At 45.4% G+C, this 23,737-nt stretch overlaps 1 protein-coding gene across 1 annotated transcript; it reads right to left on the reverse strand.

Moving 5' to 3' along the window:
* Positions 1–150: 150 nt before the first annotated feature.
* ATIC (5-aminoimidazole-4-carboxamide ribonucleotide formyltransferase/IMP cyclohydrolase) lies at positions 151–22,596 on the reverse strand. Its single transcript, XM_075756014.1, has 16 exons — positions 22,442–22,596; positions 21,679–21,805; positions 20,265–20,341; positions 19,149–19,215; positions 16,778–16,866; positions 15,269–15,420; positions 14,983–15,139; positions 13,156–13,281; positions 12,875–12,982; positions 11,779–11,864; positions 10,462–10,551; positions 8,648–8,776; positions 7,618–7,710; positions 2,039–2,221; positions 958–1,113; positions 151–496 (listed from the first exon to the last, which is right to left on the reverse strand). The coding sequence occupies exons 1-16, from the start codon at positions 22,461–22,463 to the stop codon at positions 377–379; spliced, it is 1,782 nt and encodes a 593-aa protein (XP_075612129.1). The 5' UTR covers positions 22,464–22,596; the 3' UTR covers positions 151–376.
* Positions 22,597–23,737: the final 1,141 nt, after the last annotated feature.

Below are 23,737 nucleotides of genomic sequence, written 5' to 3' on the forward strand. Positions count from 1 at the left end.
ATTAAGAAGCTGGACATAAGCCAGGCTTTCATACCATTCCATGGGCCTTCTCATGAATTAGTGAAGTCTGGACCATAAAACTTACCTCAAAAATAAACCTTTTTTCCTGAGGACACAGTATTTGGATGACACAAGACTACAGACTCCACATAGCTAAGAACTATGTTTATTTGCAAAAGAGACTTATTTTCTACACTGGAAGCCAATTTCCTGTGCCTTCATTCTCTGCTAACACAGGGAAAGATCTCATTTACAGCTCTTACAAACACTTGCTAAGCACAGACTGCAGGTGCCTCCCAATTAAGCTGGTGATATTCCAGTCACTGCTGCTGGTGAGACTGTGACCAAAGAGGGACCACAACAGCCCACGGCAAACTCAGTGATGAAACAGCCGAAGATTGGTGTGAATGAGAGTTATCCCCAGCTCATTGCAAGCTTCGATCACAACCTCGTCGGCAGCCGAGCCAGATGGGGCAGCGATGAACTGTACTCCGCTCTGAACAAAGACAGAGAGAAGTGGGAGGATTAGAGGACAGAAAACCAAAATTCCCCAAAAAGGAGCCGGCACAGCCCCACTCCTTCATCCACATCCCATGAACAAAGGCTTCCATTGCCCAACACCATTCGCAGGGGAGTTCCTCATGTGAGCAGTCAGTTCTCTCCACAGCTCAGTAAAACAGTTCCTCTGGAAGCAATAGGCCTTGTCTTCTTAAACAGTCTAATAAAGTTTAATCCTCTATTCATCCCAAATCAACAACCTCAGCAATGGCTGGATAATTGCTATCCATGTGAGACCAGTAACCATGAGAAACATCTTTCCCAGGATGTGCTCTTCTAGGCAGCAGTGTGGAGCCGGGACAGTCCTCGGTTGCCCACACAAAATTCAAGCAAAAAGCCCAGGCTGCGCAGATGTTTTGTTGGAGCCACCCCGCCATCCTGGCCCCGCCATGCCCTTACCCGTTTCGCTCTGTCAACGTTATCCCTAAAAGGGAAGAATGCATCGGAGCTGAGGGAGACAGCAGTCAGCTTGGCAATCCACTGCTTCTTCTCCGCTTCTGTTAACTGCGCAGGCACCTCTTCGAACATCGCCTGCCACTTCACCAGGTCTTCATCCTGTAAGAACCAGAAGACCCAGCTGAGCCCCAAAGGATGGGCTCCCGGCGATCCCCTGCCAGGAGCACATACAGATGAGCGGTGATGGCATCCCGCTGACGCCTGGCTCAGCTGTGCTTTCTGCTCCCGGGAACATCAGACCAGGGATTTTAAAATTCCCAGTGATGGTGGGAACACATTACCACCATCAGTTCTTTTTGCATCCTTTTAACTCCTTTCCTTTCCCTCCTCACCCCAGGGCTTGAGGGATTCCTTCTCCCCTGCCCTTAATTCCAAGATGCTCTGCTTGGCCTGCCTGCAGTATGCTGCTCTGTGCAAGTGCCAGCACACGCAAACAAGATCTGGTAGATGACTTAACACATGACAAACAGCAGCTTGGTTTATGATTCACCTTCTGAAATGGCAACTGCTCCAGTTCTTAGCCCCTTAAACAAGCAACTGCTCACAGAGATGATTCACAAGGTCCCCAATCCAGCTCTTGGCTTTTGATACTTAAAAAGGACATACTATTTTCTTGTCTCACTATTGCTTCTAACAGGGAGGGCAAAGGGATTCTGAGAATCCAAAATGCTACACAAGCAAGTGGGAGAAGAGAAGGACAGCTGACCTGAGAGGGCAGCGAGAGCTGAAACACCAACTGTAGCTTTAACCCTTCCTTACTGCTGGGGGAAACTACCAGATGAAGCCAACTGCACAGGGCAGTGGGTGCAGTATCAGAGAGGAAAATCAGGACACGCGTCCACTGCGTCATGAAACGACCTCGGGGAAGTCACCACCCCGGGCCCTGGCCACTTGATCCCGCAGCTCTTTGGGATCGTCTATTACTGACGCCCACACACAAAACTCAAGCCAGGCTTATGCACTGGATAAAGACTTTGTTTCACAGAAGCTGCCTCTCCAGGGAAACCTCTCAGCCAGCCCTTACCTCACCAATGGTCCCAGTGACATACTGATCAATTGCATTGGAGATCTCTGCTCTCTTCACACCCGCTTTGAATTTCATGGAGAGCACGCGGGGGTGGTGCCGGAGCCACCAGTTGTTTGCCTTGTCACCAGCCAGACGCGTGCAGTGGATCCGAGATTGCTGGCCAGCTCCGATACCTATGACCTGAAGCACAGAGATACAAAGCACAGTCACGCCTTGCTGCACAGAGGTCACAGTTAGAGCTGCGTTCCAGCCAAGCCATTAGGAAAGACCTCCCACAAATTAGCTGCTCCTCACTGAAGCAGAGAAAGAGTGTAGGTAATTAGCGAGGAAAACTTTGAAAATCCTGGCATCCCCAATCCTGTAAATTGGTTACAAGGACAGGTCTCTGCCCTGCTAACTTCCAGTTGCCCTGAGGACACTACATTCCTTCATCCTTCTAAGTAACACAGCCCCAGCCATCAGAGTCAAACCCTTAATCTCAGGAGAGTGATACAATTATGCATTTTGTTTAAGGCAAAACAAAACCCTGTTGGTTGTAGAAACGAACATGGCTACTAAGAGGTGGTAGGCTGCCTACCTGTTGGTGGAAAGGGCACTTCGGGTAGAGGATTAAAATCTGAGCCTGGGTCACCCAAACACCATCATCTTTCCTGGTGGGCCAGGCATACAGAGCCTAAAGGGATCACCTGGGATACATAGTGGATTACTGGGCAGTTTGTCTGTCCAGGCTGATGAGAAAGTAAATCCACTGCTCAACCAGGAAGGCTGGCCAGTAGGACCATTACACTGCATGAACTGCCAGGGCCCTGGAGCTACCAACACATTTCCTACTCTGCCATCTGCCAGAGTCTCCAAGATTTTTAAAATACCTGCTGCTAACCTTATTTAATAGCACTTGTGCTTGACAGACCTAGTGCTTCTGGAAGTAAAATCCAAAAGGTGATTTTTTTCCCCTCAAGGAAGCTGCTATGAAAATACACTATTTGCTCAATTTCCACTTGCTTTTATCAGACCACTTTCTTTGGAGTTCTCACCAGACACATTCAACCTGTCAATTTTTCCAGGTACGCTATAGATTAAAATACGTAAAGACTCTTTGGAGTTTGGTGGTCAGGTAACACTGCAAGCCGTTCATCACAACTCAACGCAAACAAGCTCTTGCATCCCATCCGGGCTGCTGCAAACTCACACTGGAGACAAAGGCCACTCTTCGGTGCTGACACCACTGAAGACTGAATGTGACTGGAGATGGCTTGGTTACTAGACACTGGTAGAACAACCCCTGCCTCATCATCCCCTGCAGGTAAGGTCTGTCTGCAGTCACAACGGGCAAGCGCAAGGGACCGAGCTGAGGTCTCTTGGGCTCCAGGCTGTCTGCTGTCCCTCAGCTTTGCCTCAGACAGCACGCCAAGCACACAAAGGCCAGACCCAGCCACCACAGCTGTCAAACTCAGGCTGGTAACTTTTCTCCATGGCTTGCTGTGGGCCCTGCTTTCCACAGACAGCTCCTGCCATTTCAAACCAGAGATCCGACAGAAAACAAGTCTCTCCGGTAATTTCCTCCTATGAAGCCACAGCTGAACTGTTCACCAGACTGTTTGCATGGGGGACTGCTCCAGGGACACTGTGTTGAGGCTAGCGGTTCTGGCCAATGCCTCAGAGTTTCCAGCTCAGGCTGAAACAGATGGTAAAGCTATAAGTCAAAGGCTGCCCTCAAAGGAATGAATCATTTGCCTTCTCATTCATCAAGACACAGTGACTTCACCTCTTACCAGAACCATAAAACACGCTGCTGGATACTGTTCCCCCAAGGAGCAAATGAAAGACTTGAGCTGCTATCTAATATCATCTGCTCAGCTATAACTGAAGTCATCAGTGCTTAATAAACCCACAAGGACATTGGTATTATCATAAATACTAAATAGATGCAAAGTTTCTCATGGCTTAGTGACACCTTCGCCCCCACAAACACTCCTGATGTCCAACCTCTGCTCTCCCAGGCACCCTGTTTAACCTTCAAACTTGCAGGGGACCCTGCATCTCAAGGGAGCTCAACGCCAGCTGCGTGTAGGCCTATGGTCCCTTCCACAGAGGTTTATCCTCTCTCCCTAGACAAAGCAGAGGGCTTAAAATAGTCATACATTGCACGCCATTAACTGTCACCCAGCCCTGAAGAGCGAGCCTAGCAAGCCAGGCAAGGCTAAGGCAGAAGTTCTTCGCTGGCAGGAACTTTGTACTTCAGTTAAAGTGACGTATCCTGTAAATTCTTCACAGGCATCCCCAGATCTAGAGAGATATTATCTGCAACACATGGAACTGGTTTTAGAATGGCTTAACAGGCAAGAGAATATAAAAAACCACTTCTCTGTGTGTTCTTCTGATGAGCCTGCATTGTTCTAGAAGGAAGTTTAGAGTTACAGCCTGGGAAGAATATGCTTCTAAGATGCACTTCACTGGAAAATCCTGATCCGGGGAAAGCTAAATCCCTTTTTTTGTAGAAAAATGTCTTTTGATGCAACACTGCTGAGGAAGATAGAAAGTGGAGAAATCAGAAAGTTGAGCTTCTACTTAATGCAAACTGTAGACTTGTACCTGAATCTCTCTTCCGACTGGCCTGTCTGAACATACCTATTCTCTGCCTTTTTCACGTCGTGTGAAGTGAAAATCCTTCCACCTACACCTCCTCTCTCCCCTCCACAAATGTTGGCTTTCTCCCATAGGAAAACACAGCTGAAACCTCAAAATCCTCCACAAAAGAATCCTTCCCCCTCTATTTTCTGCCTATTTTCTACACAAAAATTAATTATGTTTCTTTCAGAGTTTAATCTCCTGGGAATCAAAAAGTACTTAAGCAGAGTCTATTAAGTGAGGAGTGAAAGGAGACAGTAATACAGGGTGAGCAGAAAAATCACTTAATAAAAAAAGAGCTTGGGTGAAAATTGAGAACCACTTGACCAAAACACTTTGGCTCACAGGAGAGCCAAACATGCCCCATAGCTGGAATACTGTGCAAAAGCACGGAGTGGACAAGATGGATAATGCCCAAAAGATCCTTGCAAAACGATCCAGATGGGCCTGGATTTACTCAGATTTACCCTGAATTACGAGTGAAAACAGAAACCCTAAATACATTGGGAATAAAGGACTTCAGAGGGAAAACAAGCAATGAAGTAACTGACAAATGTCTGCACCGTTGGTGGAAAACAGTAAGGTAAATTAACAGGTTTGTATTATCCCACTGAGCGGAGAATAAAGAGAATAGTTTTAAATTGCTAATTTAAAACATGATGGTATCATTAAAGTGTAAATCAACATGTTACAGACTGGCTTCACCGTGCTGAAAGTCAGACAACACAAGTGAAAGTGTTTATTGCAATTAGTGGCAGGCTGGCTTCCTGCAAATTAAGTGACACTCAAGTCCATAAATGCTTCCTGCCACTCCATGCTTTCCTAGAGCTTATTAACACAAGCACCAGCCCTTGCCAGAACGGCCAATCCACTCATGAACCCAACGAAGCCAGGTTGTCAAAAACATTCTGGATATCTGATACACAGGAATTTTGCTACGGGGACGCAGTGGGGCTGAAATAACCCCTGGAAAACCAAAAGCAATGGAACTGAAAGCACGCTGAACTTCCCAGGCTTGGCTCATGTAACCCAAATCAAAATGCTTTTCCAGGATCTGACTTAAGCGTAACAATCTGGAAGTTACTACTTTCCAGCTCTGGTTCTTGATTTGTGCTATTTTCTGGTTTGCACACCAAGCATCACCGTACACATCTGATGTTGTGTCTTGGTAGGTGATATCACCAGCGTTAGTTCCGCACAGCATCACCAAGAAGAATCTGAGCTAATCACTACCTTAATAAAAACTGGTTTTCTGTGGACCTTATTTCCTTCCCCATCTGTATCTTAAGAACAATAGCCTCAAAACTTAACAGTCTCAGGAAGCTTTTAGAGATTTTAAAGCCAGAAAGGAGCTGCTATCTGAGCTCCTCCACCACTACCTATCGCACACCACACGCTGTTTCCGCATTTGGACTGTAATGAGTCTCTTTAGGAAGACATTAAGCTTTGATTTAAAGAAACTAACACAGATTCACCACCTCCTTAAGTGATTGCAATGGCTGCTGACCTTTACTGTTAAACAAGACACTCGTTTCCCAGTGCAGCATACAGATCTCTGATCTTGGCCTTTCCTATCACATATACAACAAACCAGGACAACGCACATTTATATATGATTAAGAGATATGCCTGCAAATACATAAACCATCACTGAAGCTAGGCTAGTTAAATCTCTGCCTGCCCACACTGCTTTTCACTCCTCCCTCCTGCCTTCTCCCTTCCATATGGTACACACATTACCACACACATTTCAGAAACATCTGCAGCACTACGTTAAGTCCTGACTTGCAAAAGCACTGGGGAAATTGCTGCTGTAATAAGGGAAAAGGAGCAAAGATAGCGACACCTTTGTTCTGGGGCTACGAGCACAAGCACTCCTGAGTACAGAGAACCATTTAAAAGCAAGAAGAAAAACCACCCAAAGTTGAATAAAAGAAAAATGCCAGATCTCCAGAGACATGCTTGCAAGAACCATACAGCACACGACCCCAGCAGGGCAGTGTGAGACAGCGCTGCAAGGTTTTCAGGCTGCAGCAACAATCTGACAAATGTAGATGAGTACCAATGCAAAGCGAACAGGATTGCAGTTCATTCATCGTCTGTACCTGTAGGGTACACTGTTTGATCCATGTGGCTGATTTATGACGAACCAAAGCTCAAGATCAAAAATATTCTTTGTCTTTCTCTTCTGGATTTTTTTTTTTTTTTTTTTAAATAATCCAGGACTATGGAAAGGTTACCATGGAGAGCAGAGAACCAGCTAAACAGCATTACGAGAATGAGCCGTTGGGCAAACCCACAATTTTTAATACAGTTACACCAACTTTTTGATAACTGATTTAAGCTGAATACCTACTGATAACGTGGAAAGAAATGATTTTATTTTAAATTTTAAACTATCTCAACTACACATTTGATAATGCCCCTGTAAATCCCAACATCCATCATAAACTTTCAAAAAAATCAGGGAGAATGCCTCAAAGGGGAACAAAGCAAGCACATCCCGTCTTTCTTATATAAAAAATGAAAATAAAACTAAGAACCATTTGGACAGTCAGAATCCAGCTGTGAAAACTCCTGTCATTTCCTAAGGCTCTATACAGACAACATATGTACATGCCTTCCAAAAATGGTATAAAAGGACAGAGTAGTTAGAAATGACTCGAGGCCAAACTTGTAGAAGCACATAAGAGCTTTTCCAACCCTATTATTGAAAGGGCCAGCTCTGTCATTGCCATGAAAAAAAATTACATCGAGGTTTTGAAGCAGCCTTTTGAGAAACACGGGTTTTGCTACTGTTCTGCACAGCACTGTCTAGGGCAGTTCATCTGTACCTGTTCGGTAGCTTCCTGTATGGTAAGTGATTTTAAAACTCAAGCCTGACGAAAGCACTCTCTGAGCAGCCTGGCTGCGAAAGCACACTCTGCAGAGCTGTCTGATTTGGTTACCTGCCCATCCTTGGCGTAGCAAACCGAATTGGACTGGGTGTATTTGACAGCGATGCTGGCGACAATCAGGTCTCGGACAGCAGACTCGGGCAGCTGAAACAAAACGCCATTGTCAACAGCAAACCCCCAAAGCCACCACAAGTACTGTATCACAGAGAGGGAAAACAAGATAACTAAAAATAGCCTCTTCTGTTCAATTACCAGCAAGTTTTGTTTAGAGTAAAGACCTGTAAATGAGTGGTTTGGCAGCTAACCTCGTAGCTTGCAGGGATAAAACTCAATCTTACCAAGTCAATAGGGCTCTATCACCGGCCCTAAGCCTGCAACGTCTTCTGTATTTGCTCATCAGATGTGCTCATAGGCAAAAAGCTAAGTAAGTGTGCACAGGACCACAATACTAATTATAGCTCCTAATATCTGCATTAAGTATTATTTTAAGACCATCCCATTACTAATTTATTAAAATGATTTTTATTACCTCAGTGTCTGAACTTGCTTCTGAGCCCATGACTAATCACTTGCTCATTAACATCTGTTTTTTTTAAAATTTTTTTTTAATGAGAACAAGATCAGAGACAAAGAAACAACCGATAACTTTCTGATGATGTGAATTCTAAACAATGAGCAATATCAGCAGGACCAGAGTTTATATAGTACATTGTAAACAAAAGGGAGAAGTAAATAGCAAGTCAGAATGAGATCACAACGGATCCTTAGCACATGGCTGTCTCGCCATAAGAAAATACACAAGGTAGCTTCTTATTTTTAAGAAATACAAATATTTTGGTAGTCAGAGATAAAGGGCAAGGTCCAGCTCTTCTTATTTATGCAAGGAATCAAAACAAAGGCAAACTACCCTGATTTACCCACATTTCGTCCAGAAAGTTTGCTGCGTTGTTTTTTTGAGAGTCAGTTAAATCTCATTAAAATATTTTAAGAGTTCTAAAAACAGAACAGTGATGGCTTCCTTGATAAAAGCCCACCAGTTCATCCCACCAACCTTTAAGCTCATTTATCTTCTGACACTTACGGTTTTATTCTTTGTAACAATGTTCTTGAACAATGACCGGTCGATGACTGCATTGTTCCTCTTCTGCATGAGATGCAATCCATACAGGGTTCGAATCTCATTGTCATCTGGCTCATAATGGGGATCCATCTAAAAGCCAAAGGATAGGCCAATAAAACATTCTTAGGGCTCTACAAAGGCAACGTCCAGTAACACCTTAGGTTAAAACACGTTATCTGAAGAATCCAAAAGAAATGAACTGGTTATAGAAAGCAACGTCAAATCATCAGAAGCAATTAGAATTAACTGGAGCAGCAAGGTCTCAACAGCATGAGGTGACGTTTACCGGGTGAAGAGAGGTAGGTACAGCCGCTTGTATACAAATCTATAGATGCTCATATACAAGTATCTGTGTTGCGAGCCACAAAAGTCTACAAAGTCTTCCAGTCTTTCACAGAAAGTGGAAAACATCCACAGAAAAAGAGTCTTCCAGTCTTCCGTGGGAAGGTAGAAATAATTTAGTTGCTTCATACATGCCTCAAGGTACAACTCCCGACCCTCTTGGACATTAAAGAAAACAACGACTGGGATTATTTCCCGAGATGTGATCTCTCGGGGCACACCTCCAAACAAGCATGCAGCACAGTTAATTTACACCAGTGGATGGGGTAAAGTTAAATGGAACTGTTAAACCGCATTCAGGTCTACCCACGAATGTGCTTATTTAGAATTTTGGTAGCCCCAGTTCAGGTTATTGAGCCATGAAGCAAACCAGACTAAGGCTACCAGCTCTAAATAGGAGCGTGCACATGCTTTTTGTGGTTTCCCTAATCCATTTACATTTGTTCAGCTCAACTTCCCTTAGCATCCCTCTGCAGACAAGCCCTGAAGATACATCCTTAACCAATATGACCTCATCCTTGCAAAGCTAATTGAATTCAGGAGGTAATCAGCTGCCAAGATTGTCTGCAATTTCATTCCTTCTTGCCTGAAGCTCCTGAGCCATCTTCTACAGCTCCCCTGGTAGTAACACTACAATTGCAACTTCAGCTAAGCCTTGGATTTTCTTTTTGTAATGTTATAGTAAAGTTCTCTGCTCATTTGTCTCAGAGTCAGGCAGAAATAGGACCTGTTGGGCTGCTCTGACAGCATTATGTAATCCGTTAGCCATGTTCACCAAAACTGGATGATTTTGAAGTCTCAACAATCACTGCAGGAACTAGAAAGGCAACCTGACACTTACTTGACCACATTATATTAATATTCCTTAACACGAATCCTGGTTGCAGCACATAAAGGTGCATCATCCCAGGTCCAAACTCTGCCTGTGGTGCTATCTTCATCACTGACTGTACTGAAGACTGCCCCACAAACACCACGTGCCCAGACATGGCTTCCCCCGGTGATACACTACACATGCTGTCTCACTGCCAAGACTCACATCATCAAGGCACTGTATCTTAGATAGAAAGAATTCAGGGAGGAAGAAAATTCAGCAAAAGTGAGAGAAAAGCTGGGAAAGAGTGGAAAGAGAACACAGAAATCCTGTTTCTTTGAAGTACTCTTACTGGGATTTAATAACTTTAAATCCCATCACTTTGAAAGCCAAGGAAGGCATTATGAAAATACTCCGCTCTAGGACTACAGACTAAACACGACCACAACACTGCTGGTAGAATTCCAGCTCGTGTCAGAATCCCCAGAGACACAGAGGAAACACTTCCATGCACTGCAGGGGGGCTTGGATCAGCCCCTCAACTACTTGTACACTAACACCTGTGAAAAGCAGGTACGGGGAGAGCAGCAGAGGGTTAGAGTGGAGCAGGAGTACAAACCTGGAGGACACAGTAACCACCATTCTTCTTTTTGGCAAGGATTTTGAGAGCTTCTTCCTCATAGCCAGGAGCTACCACACCATCAGATACCTGCAATACACACAGATTACGGCTTCCATGTGGAAAAAAAAAAGGGGGGTGGGCTAATACCAAGAGTTCTACCTGCCATTTCCAGAAAGGCATTGAAGGCACACCTCTTGGGGTCTGGCTGTACCGTACAATACCAAAGGCACTATAAAACATTGGTTTCAGCCCTGGAAACAGCAGAGCACTATAAGCTCTTGGCAGGAGTAGTAAAAAATATCCCGCCATCACTTTAAACAGAATGGAACTAATCACTAATACCACCCTCCAGAGGGAAACAGCTCACGCATGACACTCTCACTTCTCAACCCTCACAGTAAACATGGCTAAAAAAAAAAAAAAAAATCCTTATTTCAGCAGTGACACTCCTGATGAGACAAAAAAATTGCCAAAAGCGCTGTTAAACAGCATTGAAACTGAGAAGAGTTTACATTCATCAGTGCCATGAAGTGATATGCATCTTTCCCATTCTCACCCTGCAACATGGGTGGTTTGTTAGGTTTTTTGTTTGGGTTTTTTAAGTAATAGTATACCAAATGTTACCCTCACAGCCAAATATGCTTTCATCTGTTTGAAAACAAGCCCCCAATGAACAAGACAGCCCTTTGCATTGTGCCTTCCTCCTCAAAAAAAAATCGTAAGCAACATGTGACAGGACGAATGTGTTTGGTAAAGCATTAACTCCCAGTTGTTTAACTCTGTATTTAAACTACTGACTTGTGCAATCCTGTCAGCTATGGAGTTAACATTGAATCCAGCAATGTTAAAAGTGCAGCCTGGAAAGTGGTTGAGCCTACACATAACTTATAGCAACTAGCAGGTAGCAATCTATATCCACATTCCTGCCTCAGGCAAGAGGCTGGCCATCAGCTCTCCAGCCCTCTATTGCTCCAATTACAGCCGTTCAACCAGATACTTGTGACAGCGTAATCAGGGTTTATTTCCAGAGGCCTACTCGGAGGCAGAGGTTTGCAATCTTCTCTTGGAAAGCAGCATTTCAAGCACTGCTATTTCACAGGCTCTCCCACACAGCCAGGTTTTAACTGGTAGGAAGAAAAATGCATCAAAAGATAGGTGTAAATTCTGCACTCCGAATATCGAATTACACAAATGGACCAATAAATAGTCTTCAGTAAAATGGGTCAAATTCAAGAATGGCTGTTACAAACCAATTACTCCATCTACCACAATTCTCTTTTTTACATTTGAATGATTTGCTGCTGTGTAACTAACCTCTCTGGAAATAATCTTGGCAGTAGCCACATCGCAGATATCAGACAGGGCAATGAAGTCACCAAAAGACGACATCCGATCAGCACCTGCAAAATCTTAATTTTAGCAATTCCTATCAAACTATAGCATAAACACAAAGAAAAGCCTTTGCTCCAGAAATCCAGTCATTTTCCATGAGAACTAATAATTTAATCCCACAGCAAAAAAAAAAAGGCCATAAGAGCAGCAAGGATGAAAAATCCTACCTCAAACCTTTAAATACTCCCATAGTTTAGATACTTTTCCTTCTTCACTGCATTTGTCAGAGCTCTAACTCTGTAATGACTACCTCCATTACAGGAAGCAGCTCTGCTGTAGCCATAGTGGCAAGAGGAGAAGCAAGGATCATACAAAAAGATTTTAGATGGGAGACAGCTGGAAAAAGAGGAAAGCTTTTAGATGCCTATGCTCCCATCCGGCTTTTCCTGCAAGAAACCAGACCCAAAATGTAGTCAAGAGCAATTTTCTTTAAAATAAATATTCTCTATATTTAATGGTATAGCTAAGGTGAGCAATTAACAGCACTCAGCTCCTGTTACAGACGCTCTACTCCTTAGTAAGATCAATTCTGTCCCTGCCATTCTAAAGGTTTATTTTTTCTACCAATCATGCAATGGTTTTCGGAGGGCTACGTTCAAAGGTGGTGAAAAATGAACCCAAGCCAACGTGCCCCTCAAGTAAATTTGCTTTGGTTTCTATAATCTGTACACATTTTCTAGGAATGCTATCTCAACTAAGCAAAGGAAGCTATTTTTATATATATACACACACACTTAATCTAAACTAAAAAAAAAAAAATCTTTATAGGTCTGTTATATACATCAAGGAACGGAATCCAAAATGGCTTTTAGCCTCTTTGAAATAACATACCAGGTCTGCTCACCGGGAGAGCAATTTTTGACAGGCAGTCAGCTCATTTAGTCAGATCCTTATGGAAAAAAAACCGAGAGGAGTACACTGCAAAGGGAAGAGCCTGCAAAGCGCTAAGTGTGCCGCTCAGGTGCTGAGAACTCAGCTCAGCTGTTTGGACATGCTAGTTTATTCCCGGGCTTCTCACCTCTGCTTCGTGCGTAGGCAGACGCTAAGGGCGTTAAAGTCTTGTGGAAGTCATGCACCATGCAGACTTGCGCCTCCTCTTCACTGAGAGGTATTCCAACAGCAGCACCTAGTGGGAAATACAAGCCAGGGCACTCAAACCAGAACCTCTCGCTGGTCCCTGCCCTGGGACCTCTCCAAAATTCCCGAGTAAGGAAGGGACACAGATACACCACTGGTAGGGCCTGCCAAAAGTCATAGTCTGTTCGAAGAGAAAAGCATTAGCAACAAGGAGCCACCCACCTGCAGGACTGACATGTTTGAAGGAGGCTGCAGCAGGAATGCCCAACGCCTGCTTGAGTTCCTTCACCAGCTGCCAGGCATTGAGAGCATCACACAGGTTGATGAACCCTGGAGAGCCATTCACCACTGCAAACAGCATGCAAACAGACACATTAGAGCAGGCAGACCGCTCTCCCCAGAGTCTGGAGAGCAAGCAGAAGAGACTTCTACCACCAAGAACTGAAGTCACTACAAATTGTTTTTGTTAAATGACCCTGGCTCCTCAAGCAAGGTTAAGTGCCCTGAAAATCTTCAGTGACTTGAGGAATGCACAAGCTTGAGACTTGGGAGATGCCAATATAATTCCCATCCTTACCAGAAGCTGCTAATATGACCTCAGAGCAAGACACACACTGACCCTGTGCACCTCCCCCCTTGTAAAGGGGAACAAAAGAACATTCCTCCTTGTGTCCTTTGAGTTCTTCAACTGGCAGCCATTTGGAATAAGAGCCATCTCTTTCTGAGGGAGCCTACCAGAGCTTGATTTTGACCAAGGTGCATAGGCAGTGCTGTGAAGGAAGAACACAAAAAGCACATCCCCTGCTCCCTAGCAGGTAGCTTTCTTCACAAATCTAGAAAATAAATTTCATATAGTGACCATGGCTCTGATTCAACAAAGTACTCCAACGCTAGCCAAACTTTAAGCACGTGTTGTCTCTAACTGATGTCAACAGAACCACTCACAGCCATGAAATTTAGGGCAAGCTTTTATCAAAATGCTTCATCCGGTCCTTTCATCAGAAATCCACACCAAGAGTAAAGGTCATTCAAAAGTCTGCTCTCAAAACCTTTTGCTCTGGCCCTGCAAGAACTGCTCTTACTGACATGGCAGGACTGGGAGCGTTTCAGGAAATAGGAGGAGAAGATCATTTTAGCAATAGTCCATGGCCAGAACAAGTGAACATAGTGCAGCTGTACGGGGAGGCAGACTTGCAAATTGCCAGTGCAGGCATGGAAAAGCTTCCTGTTAGATCCCAGAATTGAAATAAGGAAATTCTGCAACACAAAGCGACATTGTCTGTTCAACTCGACGATGCCTGCACACAAGGCAGAGCTGTTTTTCACCAACATTGAAAGCAATCTCAAGAACAGGAGTAGCCAGACTTCCTTTCTCTCCAAAACAGGGGTTTCCCTCACTGCAGCAATGCTGTGATGAGTGGCACACCATGTCAACTGGCAGAGAGACACCAGACTAACCCCAACTCTTGTGAGTGAGACTGGTATCCCTTCCCTCTACCACCATCAGCAAAGCAGCATTCTAGAAAACTAAGGTAATAAACCTCTGCTCAAAACCTTCAAAGAAAGAAAAAAGAATAAAACCCATTCAAACCTAGAGAACAGCTTGGTTTCTAGATAGAGTAAATGGTGACAAAAAGATTGGGAAGATACTAAATAAGGAAAACAGGAAGTAGCAAAGCATCTTAAAAGGATGACAAGGTTTTCCTTTGCAAAATCTAGAGCTGTTGTCAAGCAGAAGGTGCTCCACATAAATCTGCCCAAAGCATCTTCAGTGCAGACACACAACCTTACACCAACAGAGACTGTGGAGCTACAATAAGTCTTGTGGGGGTGAGCAGACAAGCTTTTCTGTCTCACACAGCTCAACCTTTTAATTGCAAAGCTAGTGGCACTCAGTAATAATGTAGCTGTTAAGGCACTGCTGGCCAGCCCTTGGACTAAGGTGCAAGGTGGTATTTGAGTTTTAAAGACAACTGGCAGACATGCCCAACCAGCTCCTTTCCTAGCTATCCCAGTGCTCCCTTTCAGCCAGCACGGCCTAGGCCTCACCTGTCAGGGGAAGTCTGGATCTCATCGTGTAGAGCTGCGCAGGACTCTGATGAGGATTCATGCCGTACCTCAGGGGCAGCTGTGACACCCCCTTGCTGTACTCTTTCCTAAAGTAGTCAGAGATGGCTGCATCGTACTGAGCAGTGTGGGTGAAAGCCTGGGGACAGAACAGGGGACATCTGTCAGCTTACAAACATCGACTTACAAAGGATTTGGTGTTTAAAGTGAAGGAATGAAAGGCAAATGAGTCTGGCCTGGCCCTTCACTGCACGCAAACACGACCGACCTTCAGTGCAAGGTGACGCCTGGTTTCCATGGAAGTGTCTTTGTCCCTTGACGTTGCCATCTCTTTAGCTACTGCAGAGTAGTCTGCAGGGTCACACACAACCGTCACACGAGCATGGTTCTTGGCAGCTGCCCGCAGTAAGGCAACTCCTCCTGCAAGAGAAGCATGAAGGCATGAAGCACTTCCCTTCTTGGTTTCAGATGCAGCTTTGCTATGCTGTGTCCAGAAGGGACACGCACCAATTGATCGTTTGTGCCAGATGAACGTGCCCCCCCTCTCTCCAGCAAGAAGGGACTGTAAGAGTGCTCTTCAAAATGCACAACGCTGGTGATTTTGACTCAACCCACTGGTGACGGTGCACATCCATTGGCCTTTGCAGACACAGGCACAGCTGCAGGGGCAAGCAAACAGGTCACGCATGGGCTGTGATGAGCAACTGGGGGGAGGATGCCTTCAAGCAACGTGGCCACATCCTGAAGAGGGTGGCTGTTTCTACGTATCGCTTAAGCACCATCCTCTGCAACACTGGGCTGGGAAGGGGTCTACAGGAAGATTTACTCCTATGCTGCCAAGCAACAGAGGTTCCCAAATCTCTCTGCAAATATTAATGGATCCTGCCCAGGTCCTCTGTGTAAGATAAAATGCCACTCTTCCCCCTTAAATCTGACTCTGCAGAGCTATTACAACACTTTAAATCATACAAGATACTAGGCTGTTGCAAAGGAAAAGTAGAGGCTGGCACTGCTACATGCAGAGAGAGTATTACTCCATAAAACATTTAATAGAGAGCTCTGCTGGGCATCATTTGGACTAAACTACTGCAAGAAAATTCAATCCCAATCCAACCTCATGGCACAAAACTGTGCCTGTACTGTTCACAAGCCGCCAAGCAGAGATGTTGCAGTGAAGGAAAGGCAAGCCTTTTGGGGTTAATAACCAGCAGGAAAAGCAAAACTGCTGATGGTACAGGTATCCACGCTTCCGAACTCAGGTCCTAACTACTCTCCCACCTATGCAGACCAACTCCTTTCCTTGTAGGAGCTGTAGTGTAGATGCACTGAAATTTTCAGCAATCCCCAGAGCACTTTAAGTGGTTCAGCTTTTTCTCTCCAAAGCTCAGGTTTTTTATTTCTATTATGCTGCCACAGGCTGCAAAAGAGGTTGAACCTGCTCTTTGTTTTTCAGGAGGAAGCATGCTCCACCTGGCCTTTCCCAGCACAGCCTTCTACAGTACATCAAGCTTCTTCCTTGAGGCAGTGCATGACTGGCCGACCTATGCAGCATGGCTTGCTAGCCTGTTACAACAGCTGCTTCAGATTTTAATTGTGGTTCTTCCTAAAAGCAGTGAGGTTTACCCAACTATGCTTTCAGTCTGCTCCTTGCAACTCCTGAGCTCTTTAGCAGACTTCCTTTACAGGTGTAAAACAAAAAGAAAAGAACTGAGACCACTTAAGAGACCAGAACCATCAAGTCTGCTTGGAGAATAGATTTGCTCTCCCTTTAACTTACCAATATCAATCTTTTCCACTGCCTCTTGTACAGTTACATCCGGAGAAGATACAGTCTTCACAAAGGGGTAGAGGTTACACACTACAACTCTGAGAATTGAGGGGAAAACCAGGGTTATTTAGTAAGAAATAAAAATGCCAGACTGGGCTTGGCAAGCACAAGATACCACCGGTGTTTTTACGGTCTTGTCTCTCAGATCAGAGACCAACATAAAATCCTGTAGCCAAGGCTTCTTTCTCCAAAAGACTTAAGAGACAGTGGTGTTCAGCCAGAGGCCAAGCGATGGTACAACGCATTATGAAATTTAACTGAACTCTGCGCATTAAACAATGTTACAGCAGATAGAACCGCAATTTACAGAAGTCAGTTTAAAGGAAGAGTTTCGTTAAATACCTGGGCCTGTATTTAAATGTTTAATGATTTTGGTGCACAACTTGAGCCATTTCAAAGGACTTCAAAGTGGGTTCTCAGCAGTACTGAAAATAGGCATCCACCAACTTTCATAAGAGAGTAAGCACCCATGGCAAGGTCCATTGCAAACAAAGTACAATCAATCTAATTTTACACAATTTTTCCGAGAGCAGAAAATAACCTACTTATCATCTTCTGGACTTTTAAAATACCAACAGCATATGAAATCCGAGTGCACAGCCTGGATCCCATAAAGTCTCCGTGGCACATGAAAACAGGCAGGGAGAACTGGCTTTCCCCTCTCAAAGTAAGACTGGACCTTATTGGAATTAGGTTTTTTGACCTGATCTGGAAGAAGTCACAGTCTGTATTCCAGAAAGCATGAAGGAATAACTTGCCCTGTCCCATCCTACCAGTGTCACATGAACTGTAGTGAAAGAAAGTTCTGTTTTGATCTTCACCACGTTTTTAATCCAAGAGAATTAATGTACTCTCTTGATCTGAATATACGAAGGTATCAAACTCCAGTGCATGCCCAGTATTGGCAGTGAATTGCTGTGATGCATACACTTGCATCCAACATTTAATATTCCTTTGCTTCCACACTGATGAATTCAAGCAGAAGGGATGATCAGCTTCCAGTATGGTTTTCAGAACTCCCTATGTCTCTATAAACTTCCTACGATGTCTTTTATTGTCTGCTCTAACACCGCTTCCCTCCCCAATCCATTCATGCTCCTGACCTGTTGCAAACCATCAGGAATCTGTGGACTTCAACACTACTAATGCTTTTATCTGTGGAAAACAAGATAATCAATATCAAGGTTTCCTACCTTGACTTGGGTATGTAAGTTTTATGCAACTATGCAAAGACACTTCTGCTGAGTATCAGCTCCTTCTGCTTTACCTGAGACAACCCAAATCATTACTCTGGATGCAAGTGCACTGCAAGTCACTGATGTAAAGGCATGTTACTCCTGCAATTCAGCAGAGCCTGCTTTGATATGCAGCGTACTCTGAAGAGCCATCAATTCAAATTTCAAATTCAGCCTGGAAATCCACCCATTCCAGGCACGTGAGTTTTTGAAAGCAATTTTAAAAGCTCAGATGCATTCTGGCCCAATCACCACAGTCCCACTACACCTCCCATCCTGGCTATAACTACAATTTACTTTGTTCAATTCTGCCATTTGTTTCTAAACCAGGAGCTACCCACTGACATAGAACTAGCTACTTACAATCACTAGTTAGATGTTAAAACCAATTATTTGAACGTAGTCCCAAACTGCCCTGTGTGAGTGTACTGAGCAAATACATTCTAACAAAACGAGAACAAAATCTTTGGTACATTAGTATGCAAACTGTTACATCAATTTCTGGCTGCAGCTCACTTGCTCTCATGGCTCTCAAAGTAAGCTTTCTGGCTGTTATCTGTGTATTTTCTGTCTGTACAAACGATGCGTGTTCCTGACCCGCTTTTCACATCTACTCTTTATTTATGTGTTGAAACTCAGTAAACATTATGCAAATATCAAAGGGTATATTTACTAAGCAAGCATTTCAAAATCAGGAATTGTCATCTGATCAGACACCCAGAGCCAAGTCGAGGGGCGACACACCAGCTTCTAAAGCACTGAATTCAACTTCGCAAGAAGTGTAACGTGACCCAACTTTGACTAAACAAAGTGTCAAAATTCCCAGATAACCAGAAGAAATTAAAACCTCTGTTCCTTGTCAAAACCACAATTTAACTTTTTGGTTTAGTTTTCTTTTACTACAAGTGATGAAGACACATCTGTAGAAAATCGTATTTTTAAAAACACAGTATTTCCTGACAGGGAAAAGGAAGGAGATTGCAGATGTTACAGTCCCTACTGCTCCCATTCACTGGTGTTGAACATTGGAGACCAATGTTCATTTTTGATTGCTGATGAATTGCATCACGCCCCCCAACACTTACCTTACAAGGCTGAAATCCTGTTTGTTCATATCAGCATTATCTTCTGGAATATTGCGAGCCAAGATGCCTAGTTACAAAAAACCCAGTACATCTTTATTAAAAAAAGAATTAAATAACCAATTTTTTTTTAATTCAACATCTTCCTTTAGACTGTGCTTTTCCTCAAAGACCTCCTATCATAAACTTTCTGATTCTAGTTCAGACAACAGTCTTCACCCTCTACTCCTCTACCTCTAGTCAGTCATTTTCCTGACTCTTTGGCCATTCAAATTCTAAACTAACAAGTCTCTCCCCCCCCCCCAATGCTAAATCCTAGAGCACTCCAAGTTCTGAAGAAAGCAACCTCAAAAATGTACTTTATAAGCATTCAGTTGCTACTCTTAAAACACTCAAAGTGTCATTAAGGAGTTTGTGGAGAGGAAGAGGGCACCTGCCGCTCATCAGCTAACTACACACAAAACAACGGAAGCAAGAGAGGCTGTGCCTCTAGCCGTGGCTGCCTTGGGTCCAGGAACTTGGAGAAACATGCAGGTGACTGACTGGCACAGAGTCAGAACCAGCACAGTCCTGGGTTCCAGGTTGTCAGAGGAGATTGTCTCCAGCCCTCAGGTATGATGGGCAGCAGGCCCCATTAATGGGTTAATGTGCAGATTGACCAATTATCAGACATCTCCCTTGCTGAAGGGGAGCCAGGGAAGATGAGACATGCAGAAATCACCCACTAAAGACTGTCATGTTCCTTATGCTGCACGCTAGATTCATCCACAGGTTAAATTCAGCAGACCTCTCTGCCTGAACAGCTCTAAAATTGACTCTGCAAAGAATGTGCAAAGGCATTTACAGAGAAGCCCTGTTACTGGCTCTAGGGAGGAAAAGCTCTGCTAACCGCATAGATGCCAACATAGCAACAGAGGAAGTAATTCAGCCATCGTGCACTTCTCCATCCCTTGCTTTTCACCTCTCCTGCTGCTGCTACAGCAAATCTATTTTCATTACCCTGTTCTTCCACACCACCCTTAAAAAAAAAAAAAAAAAGACATCTGTCAACCCCTTCTTTCCACCCTCACTGCCCATGGATTTCTCTTTTAGACTGAAAATATATTAGCAGAAACATACCAGCATGGACTGCAGGATGAAGGGTTTTCACACGTCCGCCTAACATCTCAGGGAACCCTGTCAGGTCTGAAACATCTCTGCTCAACGAGAAAACACAGCATGATAATAGATGTGCCATACTGACTTAATCTATAGGCTGAATGTTTATTATCCCCATCAGGGTAGTAATTTAGATCTACTGGCAACGTTGGTTTTACCGGAAGGAGATTTAAAACCTATGAATTTTGAAGGCAGCAAGGAGGGGAAATAAACTTACTTTTCTTTTGGTCCACCTGTTAAAAAACCAAACCACCCCCTATGCCAAAGAGGCAACAACTGCTTTTCCCATGAAAGGAAACAAAATTACACACAACTAAGCAGTATGGTTATTTCTCAAATACATTGAAATAACCAAGAAAAGCAAAACCCAAGTCAACAGAGTTTATAGAGAGAATGGAAAACATCCTCAAAAGAAGGAATACCTCAGTACACTTCTTCCAACCTTAGCCAAAGCATTAATTAAAATTTCACCATTCCCTGTAACTGGTAAAGGAACAATAAATCAGAGAGGGAAGGGGAAATGTGACCATCCTTTGCTTCAGGCTTCACCGATAGCACATCCAAAGAAAGAAATTGGAGAGACACAGCCAAGTGCTGTATAACAGTGGCTAACAGGTCAGGGAGCTCTGGAAGTGGTGTGTATTCATGCTGATGTGTCCCAGGGCCTACCACTGCATTCACTGAAAGCAAAAAAGGAGTCACAGTCACTCCTCCTGCCAAATAACTGACAGATTTTTTTCACCACTGTACTGGAAACAATTTTTATTTGGCCAGAACTTGATTTTAAATCACAGTATAGAAGACACTAAAACAAATTTCCACAGAATCATGAGCCAAAACAGCCGGTGACTGTACATGCCCCTTCTCAGACAGTGGATGCACAACACTTAAAGGCTCTGTCTGAAAAAGCTGACCACCATGCTGGGAAAATTATTTGTGACAAACGATCTCCAGTGAGCTTCAACATATTCCTGACATGTCACCTTTCCTGTCCCAGGACTAAGCACAGGTCAGCTTTCACCTGGCTGTGAAAAGCAGCACTAGGGTCAGATTAGGAATTTCAAGATAAATTATTGTCCTGCAGGGAAAAAAAAGCTGCCTCAAGGCAGACAAGGCATCACCAACACAACGCTCTGGACATCTCTGTGTGCTGACCTGCACAGTAACGCTCTCTGGCCTCAGTCAACCAATTTTGGGCCACGAAGGTTCTGAAGTTTGCTTTTGGGGTGGTTTGTTGAGGGATTTTTTTGGAAGCGAAGACTTCTTTTCAGACCACTTTCCAATCTCTTTTGCTCACAGATGGAAAAAACAATTTAAGCACTCTCAGGACCCAAATGAGCATTTTTGGTGGAGATGTATAGGAAACCGTCTGTACCTGACAGGCAAGCCAGCATCTCTCAGGGATTTGGCTGTTCCTCCAGAGGCAATTAAACCCAGGCCAAGAGCATTCAGATTCTTTGCAAATTCCACCAGGCTAGTCTTGTCAGAGACGCTGAGTAAAGCTAACAGGTGGGGAGAGCACAAATATTTTGGTTTTAAAAGCAGAACAGAGAAAGAAAACAACAGGATTATCAGATTGATGCCTTTTTAAGTTCTGTAACTTCGGAATCTTCTCAGATGTGAGGGGACTGGGCCGGGAGGGAGGTGCTGGCCACCAGTCCCTCACGCTTCCCCACATCCACAGCGGAGAAGCCGCCCCCCCCCCCCCCGCCCTGGGGGACACCGGCGGGAAGAGGCAGCACTGCCGCTCCCGCCTCAGGGCCCTAAATGCGGGACAGCCCCTCACCGTCGTTCCCGCTTCTCCCCCGCCCCCCGCGGGAGTTTGAACCCCTCTTTCACACAGCGGCGGCTGCCGATCGGCTGGGATCGACACCCAGGTATAACCGGCCCGGGGGAAGGAAGCGCCATTACACACTCCCCCTCAGGGCACGGGAACTACCGGGTTGGAAGCGGCGGCCCCGCTCCGACACAGGGACACCCGGCCGCCTCTCGCCTTCCGGGGCGGCCCCGTTGAGCTGAACCCGGCAGCCGGGAAATACGCCTCGGCCCGGCGGCTTCGGCCCACCCGCCTGACGGCCATTTCCTTGAAACGGTCCCCCTCCACACCTCCCCCCGGGGCCTCGCCGCCCCCGCGTTACCGAGCTGCTGCCGGGCGGCCATGGCGCCGTCGGTGGGTGCGCGTTGGCAGCGGCGGGGAGGAAAGGAGCGAGCGGCGGCGGCCCAGCGGGATTTGGGCGCCACTGCACGGGGGGTGGGTGGGGGCGGGAGCCTGAGGGGCCGGCCCGGACGGGGCGGGGAATGGAGCGGAGGCGGCAGGGTGCTAATTTGGGCGTGCAACGTACGTGTTGTGTGTGTGAGCGCGTGTGCAAGCGGCGTGCGGCGCCCGGAGAAGGTGCGGGTGCCGCTAGTACGGGAAGCGTTCTGTGCGCAACACGTGCGGAACGCACGCGGGTGTTCGGTGTGCTACGCGTGTGCAATGCACGTGGGCGTTGAGCGTCTGTGTGTGTCTGTGTGTGTGTGGGCGCACGCGGCGCTGTGGCACGAGGGAGAGGCGTGCAAAGAGGCAGCAGCAGTGCTGGGGTGAGGAGGGGGTACCCCATGGCGGGGTACGGGGGGGGGGCAGCCCCTCCGCTCCCCTCCCCGGCCAGGTCCCTGTGGGGACAGGGAGGGAGGGTGGCCACCAGCGTGACCCGTGCGGGCCGAGCGTCTTCATGCCACGGCTCAAGGTGTTTCTGGGGCCTCTTCAGTGACAGGAAACCCAGCTTAGTAGGCAGGTGAAAAATGAGGTGCGGGTGAGGCAGTACCTCATTGCGGTGAAAGGTGCTACAATAAGGACAATTAATTTGTCGCAGAAATACTCGCTGGAATTTCATCTGTGGAAAATCCTCTTGCAGAGCTTACAATCTATGGACGAGCAGGGGCAAAGACAAAACACTTGTTTACCAAGTCTGAGGTAAAAAATTAAGCTTGAAATAGTAAAATGATGTTTTCTTCCCTTATTTATTTATTTATTTATTTATTTTTCTCTCTAAGCGGAATTAACAGGGAGCTTTTGTCCCCTACAGGCCTCCAGATTTCTTGGAACTCCTTGCAAAAGAGGTTTTTTTTGTTTGTTTGTTTCTAGCTTGGGGTTGACAGCACTGACAGAATGCGTTGGTTTTGACATCGCTGGTTAAAATTTCTGCTGTGCCCCTGTACACCCCGGCGGGGTTAAAGCGCAGCAGTGGGACAGCGAGCAGCAACCCATGCTGCTTTACAGGTAGAAAGCTCTGCAGTTAATTCGCAGCCCAACCCCTGGCTGTCACCCTGTCCGTGGCTGGCCCGTCACTCGAGCAGCACGTAGTCAGTGCTGCCATCCCCAAGCGGGTAGCATCGCTCAGCAAAATGGCAGATATTTTGCAGGTATCAAGTCCAGCAAGCTGGTTGCCTTCATG

This window comes from Balearica regulorum, chromosome 6 (assembly GCF_011004875.1).
Source record: "Balearica regulorum gibbericeps isolate bBalReg1 chromosome 6, bBalReg1.pri, whole genome shotgun sequence".
Taxonomy (NCBI): Eukaryota; Metazoa; Chordata; class Aves; order Gruiformes; family Gruidae; genus Balearica; species Balearica regulorum.

Bases quoted from the DNA above. Each gene is read 5' to 3' on its own strand.
- ATIC (XM_075756014.1), bottom strand. From the start codon at position 22,463: ATGGCCGCCCGGCAGCAGCTCG. The intron at 16,867-19,148 runs GTAAGTGTTGGG...CTCAATTCTCAG, and splicing joins CAGGATTTCAGCCTTGTAAG to AGTTGTAGTGTGTAACCTCT. The intron at 10,552-11,778 runs GTTAGTTACACA...TGTGTATTGCAG, and splicing joins CCAAGATTATTTCCAGAGAG to GTATCTGATGGTGTGGTAGC.